The 18,118-nt window shown below is 43.7% G+C and overlaps 1 protein-coding gene across 1 annotated transcript in view; it reads left to right on the top strand.

Annotated features, from left to right (window-relative positions):
• mllt3 (MLLT3 super elongation complex subunit) overlaps positions 1–13,859 on the top strand; it is a gene marked incomplete at its 3' end in the record, with an annotated part of 127,820 nt that extends 113,961 nt beyond the window's left edge. The window contains 1 exon segment of the mRNA XM_080742221.1: positions 13,728–13,859. Coding sequence (XP_080598347.1) covers positions 13,728–13,859 — 132 coding nt within the window.
• Positions 13,860–18,118: the final 4,259 nt, after the last annotated feature.

The following is an 18,118-nucleotide window of genomic DNA, read 5'->3' as shown; positions in this document are numbered from 1 at the left end:
CACATATATCTGTGTAACATCTTGTAATGACACAGAGAGAGGGATACATATTACTGTGTAACAGGTTGTAACGACACAGAGAGAGGGGCACATATTATTGTGTAACAGGTTGTAATGACAACAAGAGAGGGACACATATTACTGTATAACATATTGTAATGACACAGAGAGAGAAACGCATAATTACGACCGTCAATTCGTACAGTTACTATGAAAACCATCATCGTCAGTCAGTCAGTCCCTCCGTCTGTCCATCACGTCACACTTTTAGCCCTACTCTTTTCTGCGGCACCGTTGCCCCTATCCATGCCAAACTTTGCACACACACTCCTTGGCTGGCAAACCACAACCCCTGCCCCTGATTTCTCACATGCCCCTCTTCTAGCGCCACCATGAGGTTGCTTTTTGCAGTGTGTATCCACGAGTTTCCAACGCCCCATAGTGCATTGCGCAGACGTCTGTACCGAGCTTCCGGCGCCGATTTACAAGCTCACAACGGGTTGCATCTGCGACGCGACGTGAGCTTGTATGTCTGCTGTTGAACCCGGAAGTTTGGTCCCGATAGTCTCCAGTAAACTCCTGCGGAAACTTGTGGATACATGCGACCTGACGGTCGCTTATCTACCAATTAGGGAGTCTTACTGGTTACTGTGTACATTGGTAATGACGGCGACAGACTTTCAGTGACTCGAGCGTGTTGTATACTTGGAATAAAGATCCTAGCCGCTGATCACAGTTGATAAATGTGTGCGTCTACTCATGTCACGGCTGTTTATTTATGCTCCGCGCCACGATTTGGCTTGTCTTTTTTATCTCGAACGCCTACAGTAAACAAAGGAAAAAACCTCCACTCAACCCAAGAAGAAAGTCTGGCCTCCAATCAGTTAATTTAGAAATTGACAAACAAAAAGACGAATGATTCCCACTATTACTCCAGACTTCATCTTAACCGCCTAAACGCTTGCAGGACCACTTAGTACTTACATAGCTCATTACCCAGAACACACACTGAGATTGGGAACAGGGCCTTCATGTTAGAGCCAAATGCCTGAAAGAACTCTGAAACTGCAGGCTTTTATTAACCTAGAAGATGATTTTAACACTTGAGTTATAGGTCTGAGTTAAAGGATGAGATAGGAGTATGACAATCTTTTACCGTAGTAGTTTGTGTTACCTTTATTTCATCAACGCTGCGACACGTTGTGAGCTTGTAGATTGGCTGTTTTCAGCCAGGCATACAATGATCTCTTGTCCACTAGACCCTCCCTTACATTTTAGTGTAGCTTTTAATTTGTTGGCAAACTTGTCAGTATATTTAGTCTACTAGTTTAGTCATCATAGCTTGGTTTTTATTTAGTTTTTATTTAGTTTTTCTCAGTGAAAAAAGGTAGTGGTGAAACATTTTTCATCATAATTATTTCTAGTCAACGATACTGTTCTAACACTGTTCTAATATACCCTCGCATCCCAATCGCGATTTGCCTTTTTGTGTGCGTGTGTGTGTGTGTGTGTGTGTGTGTGTGTGTGTGTGTGTGTGTGTGCGTGTGTCTTCTTAACGGTTGCATTTTGGTCAGGTATCAGTTGAAAAAGAAACCCAGATATACAGACATTTTTAAAATTGTCAAGACAGTAGATCTCCAGTGGATTGGCCGTTGAGCTTGTAGATCAGCTATTTTTGATATTTTATGACCCTCTGACTTTGAAGTTTAAATGGATTTTGCGTTTCTATGGGAATGGAGAGGTTTCTTGCCATTTGCGGGTTTCTGGGGAAAATAAATGCTCCATTCTCCATAAAAATTAGAAAGGCAAAACGGGGGAATAAATATTCAGGAGAAGAGCAGTAAAGCCCATCTGTAGTAATGTACATAGGAAACAATGAATTGAGAAATGAATAGGAGGGGCTTCAGCCAGTCATGTGGTATCAGGGGCATCACAAGGGGGGGGGGGGGGGGGGGGAGTGGGACTGAGCTACTAGGGCCCAATGTGGAGGGGCCTTCATTATTTTATACTTTAGCTAATGAAAAATTATTGAAAAGTCGTGAAAATGTGTGCAAATCTTTGAATATATGTATTCTTTTAGGCGAACATTTGTAACTCAAATTTTGCTTCTGGGGGGGTCCGTGACCAAATTACATATCATTTTGGGGGTCCTTCACATGAAAAGAAACTGACATAGAAACATAGGTTTTTCAAAAAACCTTAGAAGGATTTGAAATATTCAAAGACTTGCACAAAATGTCACTTAAAAAAAAAATAGCAGATCTACATGCTCACAGTGCGGCACTCTGTGCCGCACTGTGCGTGTGGCAGCGATCAATAGTTAAAGCACAAAATAACGCATAATAATGCGTTCCCAGTCTAACCCTCCCCCTATTAACACATTGACCGCCATTTTAACATACCTCCGTACTCCCACCTGCCATTCGTCTCCATAGACTTCCATGTAATTGGGTGTGCACGGATCATGCACACCCATGCCTAGATAATGCACCACGTGTGTCCACATTGCTCACAGCTTTCAAACAAAAAAATCCGAATGGAAATCCGTTCAGGCATTCATGAGATAACAGCCACTATGTTTAACAAAGATGGCTGCCAAAATGGCTGCCATGCTTGAAAGATGGGGTTGCTATGGGGGTTAAACATGCAATTTCGCGATTGCTATCATGCCTACTCCATTTTTTGGGGTCAAAAAAAATGATTTTTTTTTTTTTTTTAATTCCCGGGACTATCGGGCCTGGCGGGGAAAGACATTGGAATAATCTCGGGACTATCGGGCCTGGCAGGGAATGAGTTAAGAACATTCATGGGGGGGCCCGCAGTGAATCCTTGTACCCAGGGCCTAGAATTTGGTGTGACACCCCTGGGTGGTATGGTTTAGAGTAGACTGTACTTCCAGAATTCTGGCTGCCAAGTCGGTACACATGTACACAATTCTTCATGCAAGCTCGGCCAGAGCTGTTTCTCACCAGACCAGTCGTATGCTGTCACCTTTTTTTAGCCAGAACGGAGCTCCAAGCCCTCTGCTTTCTGTCAGCAGATTAGCCACGGCCTGCCGGGCAGCAGGCTTTTCTAAGCCATTCAGAACGGGTACACATTATTGTGTATCATTATTTTATGCTTTAACTATTGAAAAATAGCAGATATACAAGCTCACAGCGCGGCACCGAGTGCCGCGCTGCGAGCTTGTAGATCTGCTATTTTTGAAAAAAAGTGAAAATTAGAATTATTTTGATCCGATTCTATAAGTGTCTTTTGAATCCTTCTAAGACTTTTTGAAAAACCTATGTTTCTATGTTAGCAATCTGACCAGCCATTGTCAAAGAAAAGGTCCTTTTCACTTAACTGGAGCTCAGTTAGTCTGTTCTTGAGAGACTACTGTGACAGTGGTTCTCAAACCTTTTGATGTGAAGGACCCCCAAAATGATATGTATTTGGCCACGGACCCGCATCTCAAAATATTTAGTTCCGGGGACCACCCCCAGAAGCAAAATTTGAGTTAAAAACGTTTGCTTTGAAAATACATACAAGTCAAAGATTTGCACAAATTTTTCACGACCTTTTCAAAAATAGCAGATCTGCTATTTTCACTGGTTAAAGCATTCAATAAGTCTAGGCCTAAATGGGTTCTAAAGGCTTCCAGCTCCAACCACGGCCCACCATGCTACACATGCATGTGATTTTATACCGAATTGAAAAACATTTGATGCAGCCTTTTTTTTTTTGGGGGGGGGGGGGCAATGTTTGATGCATGCCTGGACTGGTTGGCTGGCTGCCCCCCCACGATATACTTACACTGTGTGTGTGTGTGTGTGTGTGTGTGTGTGTGTGTGTGTGTGTGTGTGTGTGTGTGGTGGGGGGCACTGAAGGGTGGGCTCAGGAATGTTGATTTTTGGATGCCGTTGGTGCGTTTCCATGCAGGGTTGGATTTGTAAAACAAAAGAAACCTTAATTTATTGTCAAATGGCAGCTATCAGCTTGTAGAAAGGGTATTTTTGGAAAATGAAATGAAACATTTAAGGATACCATGGTTAATTTGATTGGGGTTAATATACATTTTTATTTAAATAGTTTAACTTTGATATCATCAAAAATAAATATCAATGTATCACACATTCTACATTTCCTGAAAGGTAATAACCGTTTTTGCAATTTTTGAAACTGGGCTTATAAGTGGTTAAAGGAGTAGTTCACCCCCAAAATGTATTTTTTTCTATTGATTACTCATGCGATGGAGACTTGAGTTGAATTATATTTTTAGTTTTTTGTCGCATTCATAAGGCAGTAATTTGATTACAATACATTTACCCCCATTGATTCCGGTAGGGGACCCTAGCGCATTGGGCTCCCCATCCGGAATCAATTGGGCAAATTTACTATAGTAAATGTTTTTGTCTTAGAAATGCAAAAAAAGTACAAAAACATATTATTGAACTCAAGTCTCCATGGCATGAGTAATCAATAGAAAAAAAAGTCATTTTGGGTCTGAACTACTCCTTTAAGGGTCCTGGTTCTGTGGGCTTTGAAACTATGGTCAGTCACCCAGCTAGCCAACCCGCCTCCTCAGTCCCTCACGCCTAGGGCCAAGTGTCGAGTACCTGCTTCCACTCGCATAGGACAGCCCTTTGGAACAGCGGTGCACCGTACCTGCTTCCACTCAGGTAGGACAGCCCTTTGGCACAGCGTCGTACCGCGGCCGTCTTATGCGGTTTACATTAAACTTTGAAGAAGAGGCATTCATATAAGGAAACACAGCGCTGCAGGGGGGATCTTTCTGAGACGAGAGGCCTTTTTCTATGACACACACTCATTTTCCAATCTGTGGGAGAGGAGGGGAGGGGAGGGGAGGGGAGGGGAGGGAAGAGGAGAGGAGGGCAGGGGAGGGGAGGGGAGGGAAGGGGAGGGGAGGGGAGAGGAGGGGAGGGGAGGGGAGGGGAGGGGAGAGGAGAGGAGGGGAGGGGAGGGGAGAGGAGAGGAGGGGAGGGGAGGGGAGGGGAGGGGAGAGGAGAGGAGGGGAGGGGAGGGGAGAGGAGAGGAGGGGAGGGGAGGGGAGGGGAGAGGAGGGGAGAGGAGGGGAGAGGAGGGGAGGGGAGGGGAGAGGAGGGCAGGGGAGGGGAGAGGAGGGGAGGGGAGCCTGCTGACTTAATCATTTCCATGTCTGGTAAAGCGTTGCGTTGGAGGGAACCAACGGGATGCTGAAACCTCCGGGTGGATTAGCTTGATTGCGCCGCGCGGCGACGCATCGATGGGGCCGTTCTGGATGGGGTTTCACCCCCCTCCCCTCCCCCATCCCAACCCCCCTCCCTACAATGAGCTCTTTTTTGTATTAAGTAAAAGTAGAGCCACCATGATATTAAAATAGGCTTTCCCATAGCGTTGCTGTTCGGGCAGAAACCGCTTTATGTCCATATTCTAACAGTTTGTGTTTCTTCGTAAATGGACTTGATCACAAAGGTATTAAAAGTAGCAGATCTACAAGCTCGAAACGTAGCGTGAAGCGATGCGTTTCGAGCTTGTAGATCTGCTACTTTTGCTGTTTTTGAATTTGAATGCTGAAAAATAACAGTTTTAGACATACGAGGTTTCCACCCGACAAAGACGATATTGAACATTTGACTTGAGTAAAAGTACAAAAGGATTTGGCATTAACTCTCCTACTGCCAGATTATTTATTTATTTATTGGGTCTGGTGCCATCAAAAAGCGGCTTACCTTTGCGACGTTATAGCAGATAGACAGACATTTATTTATTTATTTATTTTATTTTATTTTATTGTGCAATAGTGCACTTTGGTCTGCCAGGCAGCAGAGGGCGGCGTCATGCGAGAATGAATGTGAATTTGCCTGTTATGTGTTGAAGAAGAAGAAGACCAGTCACTGGCCACAGAGCCTTACAGCCAGAGGAAATCAACAAGGAAGTGAATTGTTCTCCGTTGATGTTAACGCATAATGGATTTTTTACACCATCACCGCGGAAAATGTGTTTACAGTACACGGCCGTGCGACCCCTCATCAGCTTACAGTCATCAGACGAACGAACCGAACGAGCGCCGTATTGGCGCAGAGGTCTCTGGAGAATTGGGGCGAACGTGAACGTTCAAAGCGTGGGCAGAGTTAATATACTTCTAGTACCAAAGTAAAAGTACTAACATTATTTGAATGAGTTCAATCCCTTCAAAAATAAAAAGTTAAGTAGAAAATACCTCAAAATTGTACTACAGTATGTGCGTGAATGTACTACAGACAAGCAGAGGGAAGAAGATGCATTTAATGCTGTGTCATGCGAGAGAGAGGCCTGGACGATATAAGCGCAGAAGGAGGAACGGAACACACGTGGTCTGTTCTAGGTGGAGAGAGGTTAACCAAATAATTCATTGTTTCCAGATGAAGCCTGCAGATTATACAGGCCTGTAACTTTATACCATCTCACTTCTACAGTACACTCACCCCACAAACACTACAGTATACTGTATATACAGTACAGATTATAGAAGCCTGGAACTGATACCATCTCACTTCTACAGTACACTCACCCCACACACACCACAGTATCTACTGTATCTACAGTACACATTATAGAGGGCTATAACAGATACCATCTCACTTCTACACTCTACCCACAAACACTACTACAGTATATACCGTACTGTATACAGTACAGATTACAGAGGCCTGGAACTGATACCATCTCACACTCAACCCACAAACACTACAGCAGGGGTGCCCAAAAGGTAGATCGTGATCTACCAGTAGATCACCAAGGGTGTGCAGGTAGACCACATGACATGCCTCTAAAACTATAGTATTAAAATATGAAAAGAATATAACAATTTGACATCAAGAAGGGCCTGTCAGCTGCCTTCATGGCTTCTAAAGTAGGCAAACCTCCAATGCTATACTTTGTTCAAGAGTCAGTAGCATTACAAAGAACCCCAAAGCCTAGCACTTCCATACAGAATGGGATGAAGACATTCCCCCCAGTATTTCCCATTTATTTCCCCCTTACAGTAAGTGTGTTTGCCTAAAATGTAACGCCAGTGCTGCTATCCCAAAGCCCCCCTCAGGCCCTCAGCTAAAACATTTTGGATGAGTAGATCATGTTGAGCTAGTCATTTTAAAAGTAGATCTCACGTCAAAGTGTGGGCACCCCTGCACTACAGTATACTATACTGTAGTGTATACAGTATACAGTACGGCTGAGGAAGAGGCCAGCAGTGATTTCTTTTTTACTTCAGATCCACAGTTGGATTTCAAGCTCTTATCACCTTATTTTTGTAGATTAGTACCCTACCTCTTCATAATATAGTGTAACACACAAATATAAAAAGTAGCTGATTCAAAATGCATCGTGTTTTGATGTGTTTTTAACTATTTAGCTGTTTTTTTTTAATGTTTATTTTACACCTGCAGTGGTTGCTATGGTCCTTTTTAAAATGCCTCTCACACATCCTCAATAAAACCACTGCGAGACACAGAACCTGAAGTGGTTTCATTCGTTTTTTTAGATTGAAAGTAAGAAGAGTCTTACTAGATCATACTCAACGCTCAAGGCACCTCAAGTAGCAGATCAACAAGCATTTCCAGCTTGTAGATCTACTACTTTTGCCATTTTTGAATTTGAATCCTCAAAAAAGTAACCGTATTATACGTATGATGTTAGGTTTCCGCCTGACAGACAATATGAAGATGAGGATGAATAATGGGAGAAGAGACCCTTTTTTAAGATCAGTTTTTCACGATGCCCACTGTTCTCCCGTCTGTGCCAACCGTCAGTAACAAAGCTGGCACACTGCCACTGGGCATCAGCCCTAAAAAGGAAAACATACGGACATCATTGAGCCTGAATCAGCAGAGGCAAGAGGGTTGGATTAGAATCTAGTTTCAGCTTCACCCAGCGGAGGGCTGCTCAGACGGTCACCACCAATAGACTGGTTGGAATAACGTGTTCCTTCCACGCGCTACGTCCAAACCGGGGAAATCCCCACTGTCCGGTGAAAAGAAGCAACTAGGACTACTCATGAGTCATGCATAGAAGGAATCATGAGGTCAGTCCGTTGTCTCCCCAGGCGCGGCAGAGGGAGAGCAGAGCCCAACATTACAGCTTAGGAAATTGGCACTGGGTGAAAAAATGGGTTACAAAATTGTGGGATAAAAATATTATGTTAAAAGAAAAAGAAGTAGATGGTTAGGGGTTGATCGTAGACAGACTAAAGCTTTAGTCTGTCTACCGATGCATGCTTGGTAGACAAGAAGAACACACTACAAAGTCATTAAAAACTCAATTATCCCTCGACCACACTACTGGCAGAGGGATGTGGCATCACCCTGGTATTTCTACCACATCTCCCTGGCATGGAGGCCTGCATGTGTGGTGGTGGTGATGGAATGGAAGGCAGCAGATTACCACTCCTATAGCCAGGGAAAGGTATTGGTTCCAGGCTGTGTGTGTGTGTGTGTGTGTGTGTGTGTGTGTGTGTGTGTGTGTGTGTGTGTGTGTGTGTGTGTGTGTGTGTGTGTGTGTGTGTGTGTGTGTGTGTGTGTGTGTGTGTGTGTGTGTGTGTGTGTGTGTGTGTGTGTGTGTGTGTGTGTGTGTGTGTGTGTGTGTGTGTGTGTGTGTGTGTGTGTGAAGCCTGGCAGGGATGGAAGAAGAAGTACTCAAACCGGCTATTTTCAAATAGCTGTATAAAGTAAAACATCTGGTTTTATGATAATAATCTAAATCTACAAAGTATCTAGGTAGCCTACTAAACATGTCAAATAACAATTGTAGTGGAGTAAAAGAGTAACAATAGCTGCCTCTGTGATGTTGAAGTTAGGAAATTAGGATATATGCAAGTAAAGTCAAAGTAGTACTCAGGCAAAGGTAGTTGAACTTGAGTAAGTGTACTTCCCTCCGCTGTGTGTGGGGATGGGGGGTGTGGGGGGAGTGGGTGTGGGAGGGGCTGTGGACAGTGTGCTTGGAAGGAGGACAGGATCTAACATGATCACTGAACACTACAAAGAACCTTCTTCCCCTTCCTCATGTGGAACACATTTCTGCACCCTCTGCTTCTATTTCTTTATCTCTCTCTCTCTCTCTCTCTCTCTCTCTCTCTCTCTCTCTCCCTCCCTCTCTCCCTCCTTAGCGTAGGTCCTCCCCTAGAACAGGAGGGAGTGAGTGTGTGTGTGTGTGTGTGTGTGTGTGTGTGTGTGTGTGTGTGAGAGAGAGAGAGAGGAAGAGAGAGGGAGAGGGAGAGGGAGGGAGAGGGAGACTCAAGCCATTGTTAAAACCTAACAGATCCCATTCAGATATTATACCTATTATGGTAGGTAACCAGTTGAAACCTACAGTAGCAGATCTCTCTGCACTTACTGTACATACTGTAGACTCTTATGTTCTCTGTTCTGCTGAAAGGTGCAGCATATCACCTTAGAGATAGGGAGAGGGAGGGGGAGAAGGAGGGGGAGAGGGATGTAGAATCAGTAATCATTCAAATAAACATGCTCTGAAAATGCCCTGGAGGGATGGGACGATAATCATTATTATCGTTTATCGTGATAAAAAAACACTTAAAATGAATCGTATCTCGTCATGCACTGAGATCAATTCACCTTTTATTTGCAGAGCTGCATATCCGGTACCATTTAATCCCTCTATATTTGCTAAAACGGATCTGGAAATAACATACTTGATACAGTCTTTTTTGCACTCTTCTACCAAATCTCTTTGGCCAAAAAAATCTACAAGCTTGCGACACATTGTGAGCTTGTAGATCTGCTATTTTTTGGGCAAATGTTCCGCTCCAGGATAATGGATATTGGGGATATTTTGATTATCGCAATAATATTGAAAATCTCTTTGGAAATTGTCTTTGCTCTCAATAATCGTGACATGAAACGTTCATGTCGTCCCATCTCTAATGCCCAGTAGGGATGTGTATCAGTATCGTTCACCTTTGAATCGATACGATACCTTTTTCGATACCATTTTCGATACTTTTTATCTAAGTTTAATTTCAACACGGAAAGAGTGGTGACTCGCTGCTGCGGTAGAGCAGAGGTGATGCTGATGATCACACAGTGGCGGAGCGGAGAGTATAGACGTTGGATAATCATCATAATAATAAACATTATAGGCTATTGTCGGCTATTTTCCACAGTAACAAGTGTAGCCTACTAAAGCAGTCATTAAACTCTCAGTAGCCCAACTGTTACAGATGCGACCGGCCAGGGATGCGTTCCAGTCAGAGTATCGAAACGAGGTATCGTTCGTTTTTACGGGAACCGATACCCGATAGTATCGACGTCATGCGATCGATACCATTAAAAGTATCGCAGACGATACACGTCCCTAATGCCCAGTCATCTGACCACTTTCAGTAATAAGGCTGCAAACACTTTGGTAGTTTTTCAAGTGAGCCCTGATCCCGAACGTGTTGTTGTTGGATTTCATTCCATCTCAGCTCTGAATGTGAATGAATGTGCGTTGTTGTTACCGCCGTGCAGTAATGTTTCCCTGATTGATGTTGTTGTTAATTTTGTGAAATGAACAGAATCCAGTGGCTTCTGTAACAAATCAAACAAACCACAGTAAGCTTTGGATGTTGGCAGTCACATCCAGACTAACTGTACTGTGAGTCATCATGGTCATAGTGGACTAAACATGACGCCAGACCACCAGGCTGAAACCACTTCCACTCCTCTGCTCTGGAGCACTTCTGTCCCATTGAATAGAATACTGTTATTGGCCTCACAACAATGTCACCATTTAAGAAATGCCAACATGGATTATATGCAAAAGAATGATAATAGAAAAAAAGACGAAGCTTGTATCCATTGCGGTTCCACTTTGAGACATGGAACCACACGCGACAAACTGGACGGACACAAGAAAATAGTTAGAGAAGCAATGCATACAAGTAGGGATGCGAAGATATACCGGTACGGATCGTAATCGCGATACAAACGTCCGCAATACGGTCGAATCGGTTCATTCAGTGTGTACCGGTACAATAGACGGCCGAAATCGTGATGGATCGTGCCGTGAGTGTCTGGATCGGTACATTCCGCGATTGTATCGGTTCTTCCATAATAGTATTTCATTCTATCCTGTGTTTCCGAGGCGCCATGAATGCACCATCATCAGCCGTTCGGTTCAGCCTAACCTCGCCTACCAGGCTTTCGTTCAGCCCCCTCCCCAAAAGCCAGTCTTTAACGCGAGCTGCTCTCGGACAGACGGACATCTGCACTCTGCATGCTTGCAACCAGGGAGACAGACAGCGAAATGCGAGTGAATCAACACAGACGAACTAGCAGACCCACGGGTTAAAAAGATGATAGATTAGTACAGTACTTAGCTTTATAACATCCAAGTCCGCTGCGCTGATTGTTGTCACAGAGTAGCACAGGCTGATCGAGTGATATGTAATCAACAGGCAACAACAGCCGTTTCTTAGCGAATCTTCGACGGACAATTGATTGAGATCATCTTCTCTCTGCGCTATATTAACTGCACACACACAACAACAACAATGTTGCTGGGTGTTGTAGGACTACTGCTTGCGTTTAAAACAAAGTATTTGTCACTGTTCTACAACTTTCCTGTTGATGCAAGCAACTCTCTCACTTTCTCTGCTGCTAGTTCTGCTCTGGAAAAGAAGCCTAATTTATACATCGCAGTACAAAGGTGTTGCACCTAAAATAGCAGACCTACAAGCTCACAATGCGTCGTGGATGCGACGCGCTGTGAGCTTGTAGGTCTGTTTTAAAACATTTTGGCTATAAAAATTGCATAATCCTGGATTAAATATAATATAATATTATATTATATTATATTATATTATATTATATTATATAAATACAAACCAGGGAGGGACTTTATTGTTTTTCAGGTCAAGGACCCCTTAGCTCAGACAGAGATCAAGCAGGGACCCTCGCTGTAGGCTATACTGTATCACACAAATATTTGGCAGGCCCCCTGTAATAACCCTGGATTGGGGTCCCTGACTCCCAGTTGAAGACATATAAGCCTACTAATAATGACATAGGCCTTCTATATGATTAGTTATCAAACACTTCTACAATAGCCAGCAGCTTTGTGTTCTCCCAGAATACTATATGTTGGGTTGTTAGACAGAGCCTAGTACTACAGTGAAACAATAAATTGCCTTGAATTTAAATTTCATAAATTTTTAGTCGCTATGTTTTGTAAATTTTGGGATTTGGGCTTGAATCGTGGTGAATCGTGAATCGTATCGCATCGTATCGGGAACAGGGGTGGATCGTGATGTATCGTATCGTCAGGATTTCAATGTATCGCAATTATATCGTATCGCTGGCTGTGTATCGAGGTCCGTATCGTATCGCCTCAGTGGTCGAGATTCGCATCCCTACATACAAGACAAAGAAGTAAAGTAAGAGAATAGTCTAATGCAGTCAGAGGATTGGGCTCTAAAGAACTGCTATCTAACTTAGTGTTGAGATGAAGCCACGATTTAAGGCATGGGTATTCAACCTTCCATGTGGCCATTGGAGCAAAAAAAAAAATGGCCCCCTGAATATTTTTTTTCTCAAATAGCTCTTGTTTGTTTTTGAGAGTGTATGTGATTCTTTCTAAAGGAAGGCATAAAGATAGTTCCTTAAACCACTGAGCGATGCTAGGTTTCCCTGTCTTTTTCCATGAATGGGCGATAACCCTTTTGGCTTGTAGGAACCCAACCCCCTGAACAATTTAGTTGAATAACCCTGATTTAAGGTCATCTTTATTTTTTATTTTTTACTCAGGAATTTAGGGATTTCAGGACTGAAGGGAGAGCATATTCCACTGAGTTGTGGCTGCGTAATAAAACACATTTTCCTCCTGAACCTGGGGAGAACACGATCATCAGAGACAATAAGCGTCCTGAACCTGGGGAGAACACGATCATCAGAGACAATAAGCAGAGACTTTGTTGCTCCCAGTGAAAACATACTGTATATTGTTCCAAAGTGTTCTTAGGATGACTGTTTTTTTGAAGCGGTGAAAACCGCTTCCAATGAATGGCTTTGTGTGTATCACGCCCATATATGGTCATTTCAGTCCAGAATGGACAGGCTTTTTCAAAAACAGAATGTCCGTTTAATTACCATATATGGTGATCTCAGTCCAGAATGAACAGGGTTTTTCAAAAACACAATGTATGTTACCTTATGTCCATATATGGTCACTCCAGGCCAGAATGAACAGGTTTTTCCTGTCCCGTACGTGCAAAATATCAGTCCAGAATGAATAGGCTTTTTCAAAAAGCAAAATGTGTGTCCCATGTCCATATATGGTCATTTCAGTTCAGAATGAATAGGCTATTATACCAACTGTCATACCGGCTCTCCAAATACATTCAGAATAGAGGTTTTATCTGTCCACCGCTTCACTTCGAACCAAGGTTTGATTTTTTTTTTACAATAAGGGTTCATATTGTAGATTTAGACAGAATAAGCTGCCTGTTCTTTGTTACTATTTACACCAGCCACCATAAGTCAAATCTGCCCATGACAGATTGCGGTGCATCTTGGGAATGGGCTTATTGTGTCTAAAAAGACATATTTAGACCCTTGCATGCATGCCCCCAACCTGGGGGTAAATGAAAACATTTTAACACCCATATTTTCTTTTCTCTAACGACTATCTAATATATGAACCCTTAAAAAAACAGTTGTCCTTTAAACTGCCCTCTACTGACACCTGTGCTCTTCCTCCCTCCTCTCCTCCAGATCGTGAACCTCATCGAGGAGACGGGACACTTCCACATCACCAACACTACCTTTGACTTTGACCTCTGCTCCCTGGACCGCAGCACGGTGAGGAAGCTCCAGAGCTACCTGGAGACGTCGGGGCTGTCGTGATGGATCTCCTAGGGGTTGCTTTGGAGACCCTCAGGGCCGTCGTGAAGATCTTCATGAAGAGTTTAACCCCGGAGATCTTCTTGGATCGTCCTGGAGCTCTGGAGATAAACCTGGAGACATCATGGGAACTGTCGTGAGGAATCTAGAGTTCTATCTGGAGATCTTGGGGGGGGGGGGGTTTGTCGTGGAGGATCTGAGCTCCTGGAGACCTCCGGGATTGTCGTGAAGCTCCGGAGATTTCCCCGGAAATGGTCGTTGAGGAGAGTCTCGGGACTTGGTGGTGAAATTCTGATGAACTGTAGAACCTTTGGAAATGTCATGAGGATTCCTCAGGACCTTTTGTGAGGATCTATAGTTTCTTGTAGAACCTCAGGGCTTATCTCGAAGCTCCAGGATTAGATTTCCTGGACCCTTGGACTGTCGTGAGGATCTATAGAGTTTCCCGGCGAATCTTGAGGACTGTTTTTTTTGTTTGTTTTAAAGTTCTGAGAAACCGTAGAACCTTGGGACTGTTATGAGGATTCAGCGATAACCTCACGACTGTCGCGAGGATCTAAGAGTTTCTCAGAGAACCTCAGGACACTCGGCGTGAAGCTCCAGAATTTCCCCTGGACCCTCCCTGGACTGTGGTGAGACTCTTTGAGAACCTGGAGGAACCTCAGGGCTTGTTGTGAGGATCCAGACGTACCTGGACGCCTCGGGACTCGTCATGAGGCTCGGAGCAGCTGGGCTGCTTGTTGGCACATCCAAGTCGAGCTCTTTTCTCCAACTGCCCCTTTTTTTGTTTATGTCCTTCGACCCCCAAAACTTGAACACCTCTACTCCCCCTGTGTGGCTGGATCCAGTTCTTATCCCCACCAGGGCCGTGCTGGGCCCCTGATTCAGCCCGGGAAAAAGAGTTGGAGAGGCCCTCGTTGCGAGTAGCAGCAGCAGCGCTATAGAGAGAGATCTCTCTCTATAGCGCTGCTGCTACTCAAAGATTTACCATTTCAGATCATGACAAGTGACAAGCCAGTGGGCCAATTACATGAGTTAAATGTTGTCGTTTTTGTCGGGTGGAAACCTTGTATGTCCAAAACCGTTTGTTTTGTATTTATCATTTTAAAAATGATTTAAACTAGTGAAAACAGCCGATCTAGAAGCACACAACGCCTCGCACCACGAGGCGTTGTGTGCTTGTAGATCGGCTGTTTTCACTACTTTTGTGCGACAGCCTTGTATGATGAAGCAGGGCTTTGCGAAAAAATTTGAAACTTGGAGATACGAGGTTTCTGCCCGACAGTGACGATTTACTTTGTTGGCCGCCCAGCCCCCAAAATGGAACAACGGCCGACATTTTATGTTTAATTTTTTTCCTAATGGCCGGCCTGGACCGGCCAGGAATGAACCGGCCATTCGGGAGTTGTCCCACTTTTCCCAATGGCCAGCACGTCCCTGATCCCCTACCCTCTTCGTCAGCAACGGAGCAGAACAGCCTTGACAACTTTCTGTTGAACTGAGCAACGCACTCTCACTACCAGGACGGGCAAACGGGTGACTGCTTGGGACGGACTTGATCAAAACATAAAACATTTTGACTTGGAAGACTGGAAACAACATAGTTTCAACGGCTATATATAACATCTCTATATCTAGATGCTTAAAAACAGCTAATCCGCGTCTAGTCCAAGCCTAGCCGTCGAAAAAGCCTTGAATTTTAGACCAGTTATAACCCGGTTTTAGACAGAAGTCTAATAGACCAGTGGTTCTCAACCTTTTCAGGCCGTGACCCGCAAAATAGTATTTTTTAACTGGGGACCCCCCCCCCCCCCCCCACCGTGACAAGCTCAAAGAGTTACATTTTGTATAACACAAATTTGTTCTATTTGGCAAATGTTTAATTTGTAATTTTAGAGGTATTATCCTAATAAGTCCTAAAATTGTCATTATAGAAATGTGCAGATACACTTACATTTTATTTTGGTTTGTTTACTGTTGAGTGAGAAAACAATGTTCCACATTAAGTTAATCATCTGGGGGACCCCCCAAAATAATCTGGGGGGCCCCCTTGGTTGAGAACCAGTGTAATAGACGACTGTGGCTCACCGGGCTGGAACCGTCTTCCAGTCAAACCTCGGATGTTTGCTCACGTTTCGTCCCAAGCAGTCCCTCTAGGCCAGGGGTCTTCAACAGGGGGTCCGGGACCCCTACTGGGAGTTACTACAGGGGGTCCTCCAAATCTTTGGGTGACAGAAACTTTTTTTTCTCCTTTTTTATATTAACCACTTGAACCCTAGCGTCCATATTCTGAGAACTTTAGCCAAAAAATAGCAGATCTACGCGAGGCGTTGTGAGCTTGTAGATCGGCTATTTTCAAGAAAGAGCTTTGGTGTAGAGGGGGAAAAGAGCAGACTAAGTACAGAGTGAAAGGTCAAGTTTATTAAGTATTGACAGTTCAAGTGGTTAAATAACTGGAAACACTAATTTAGATGAACCCAAAACCCACTGATGATTGTGCTGTCAAACAATGAAACTAAACGATATGGTATCTATGGGTTGTGGGGGGGTCCCTGCTTCTTCTCTCTCTCGACTAAGGGGTCCTTGGCCTGAAAAACGTTGAAGACCCCTGCTCTAGGCCGGTTTGGGGGAGTGAGAGAGTGTTGACCCGCGCCAGAGACGACGGCATCGTCGTTGCTCTTAAATGAATGTGCATATTGTTACCATGTACGTTTCTCCTGATTTAGTTGTTTTAATTTGTGACAAATGCATGGTCAACACTGCCTTACAACATTCTTTTTTCTTTTTTTAAGTGTTATTTATTTAAATTGATTTGCAGGTGTGTGTGTGTGTGCGTGCGTGCGTGCGTGCGTGAGTGTGTGTGTGTGTGTGTGTGTGTGTGTGTGTGTGTATGTGTACTAGCAAAAAAAAAAGAGAGAGAGAAAAACCTGGAATTAGAACTTTTGTGTTAGCACTTCACGTTGGGCATTTATCTCCGGATCTGAGTGACATTTGAACGTAGTAATAATAATAATAATAATAATAATAATAATGGAGATCCAGAGAAATGATGTGTCCTCCTAAGATGACTTGAATGGCAATCAGACGTCATGTTAGAGAATCATACTGTGTCTGTAGCGGGATGAAGTCATGCCTGCTTCATACCTGGCTGCGTGCCGGTGTCCAGCATCCAGAATAGACTATGCGAGTGGTTCTCAAACATGTTCATGTCAAGAACCTGTATTAGGCCCGCGGACCCCCATCTGAACATTTTATTTTGGGCCAGCGACCCACAGGAGAGATTTGTGTTTTTAACACATTTTGTGCCAAAAACGGAGATCTCTGTTTTTGTTTTACAGGATTAGAATTACAAGCTCACAGTGCAGTGCTGTCAGCTTGTATATCTGATATTAACAGTTAAAGTGGTTAAAATCTAGAGTTACACAATTGCGTTCCACGTCTAAATATAACAAAAAGCTTTGAGACCAGTTCTAACCCGGTTTTAGTTTAATTTATAAATAGCTGGCACGATGTGTTAAAAGAATTCTAAAATATTCAAAATAAAACTATAATCAAAATCTTTTGAAAATAGCCGATAAGGGTTCCTTGGCACAAAGAAGTTAGAGAACTATTGATCTAGAAGGCATTTGTAGAATCAGCCTTAGGTCTCAGTGGGTTAAATCATTTTGCTGGGGACCCCCAGGAACCCTTCGAGGACCCCCGGACCCCCCTGATTATTAGCATCTTGGAAATCAGGTCTCGGGCGCAGCCTAAAATTCTGTTAAGAAATATTTTCAGTTAATTGTGTTCTGTGTGGCTGCTGGTTTCAAATGGTGGGGTTGAGCAGCGGCTGTGAAATAGACGCCCACCGTCTCAGTGTGGGTGTGCGACACGACACGGCGTGCAAATCTATGTATGAATGAGGCCTGATGAGGCTTTGACTCGTTGTGAGCTTGTAGATCGGCTGTTTCCACTATTTTAGGTCCCGGGCAAACGTCTAAATCTCTCTTTTGGGTCTCGGACCTGGAACGTTTGGGAACCACTGGTGACTGGCCTGAGCAGAGCAGAGCACAAATCACTGAGCTGAATCATACAAGATTATACAATCCTTTATCAGTTTGTTGTGGATCCTTATCAGAACATTACAGGCACTCTGTGTACGGGGGATAAAGATATCAGCATATTTCTATAATGTGCTGTAGCGGATCTCTTTTTTTCTCTTTATTTTTCTTTTTTTGAAGTTCTCACTCGCCGCTGGTTCAGTGATCTCAAAGTTCAATCAA

The sequence above is a fragment of the Nannobrachium achirus genome, assembly GCF_963921795.1.
Source record: "Nannobrachium achirus genome assembly, chromosome: 14".
Lineage (NCBI taxonomy): Eukaryota > Metazoa > Chordata > Actinopteri > Myctophiformes > Myctophidae > Nannobrachium > Nannobrachium achirus.
This window is presented reverse-complemented; position numbering and strand designations above follow the sequence as displayed.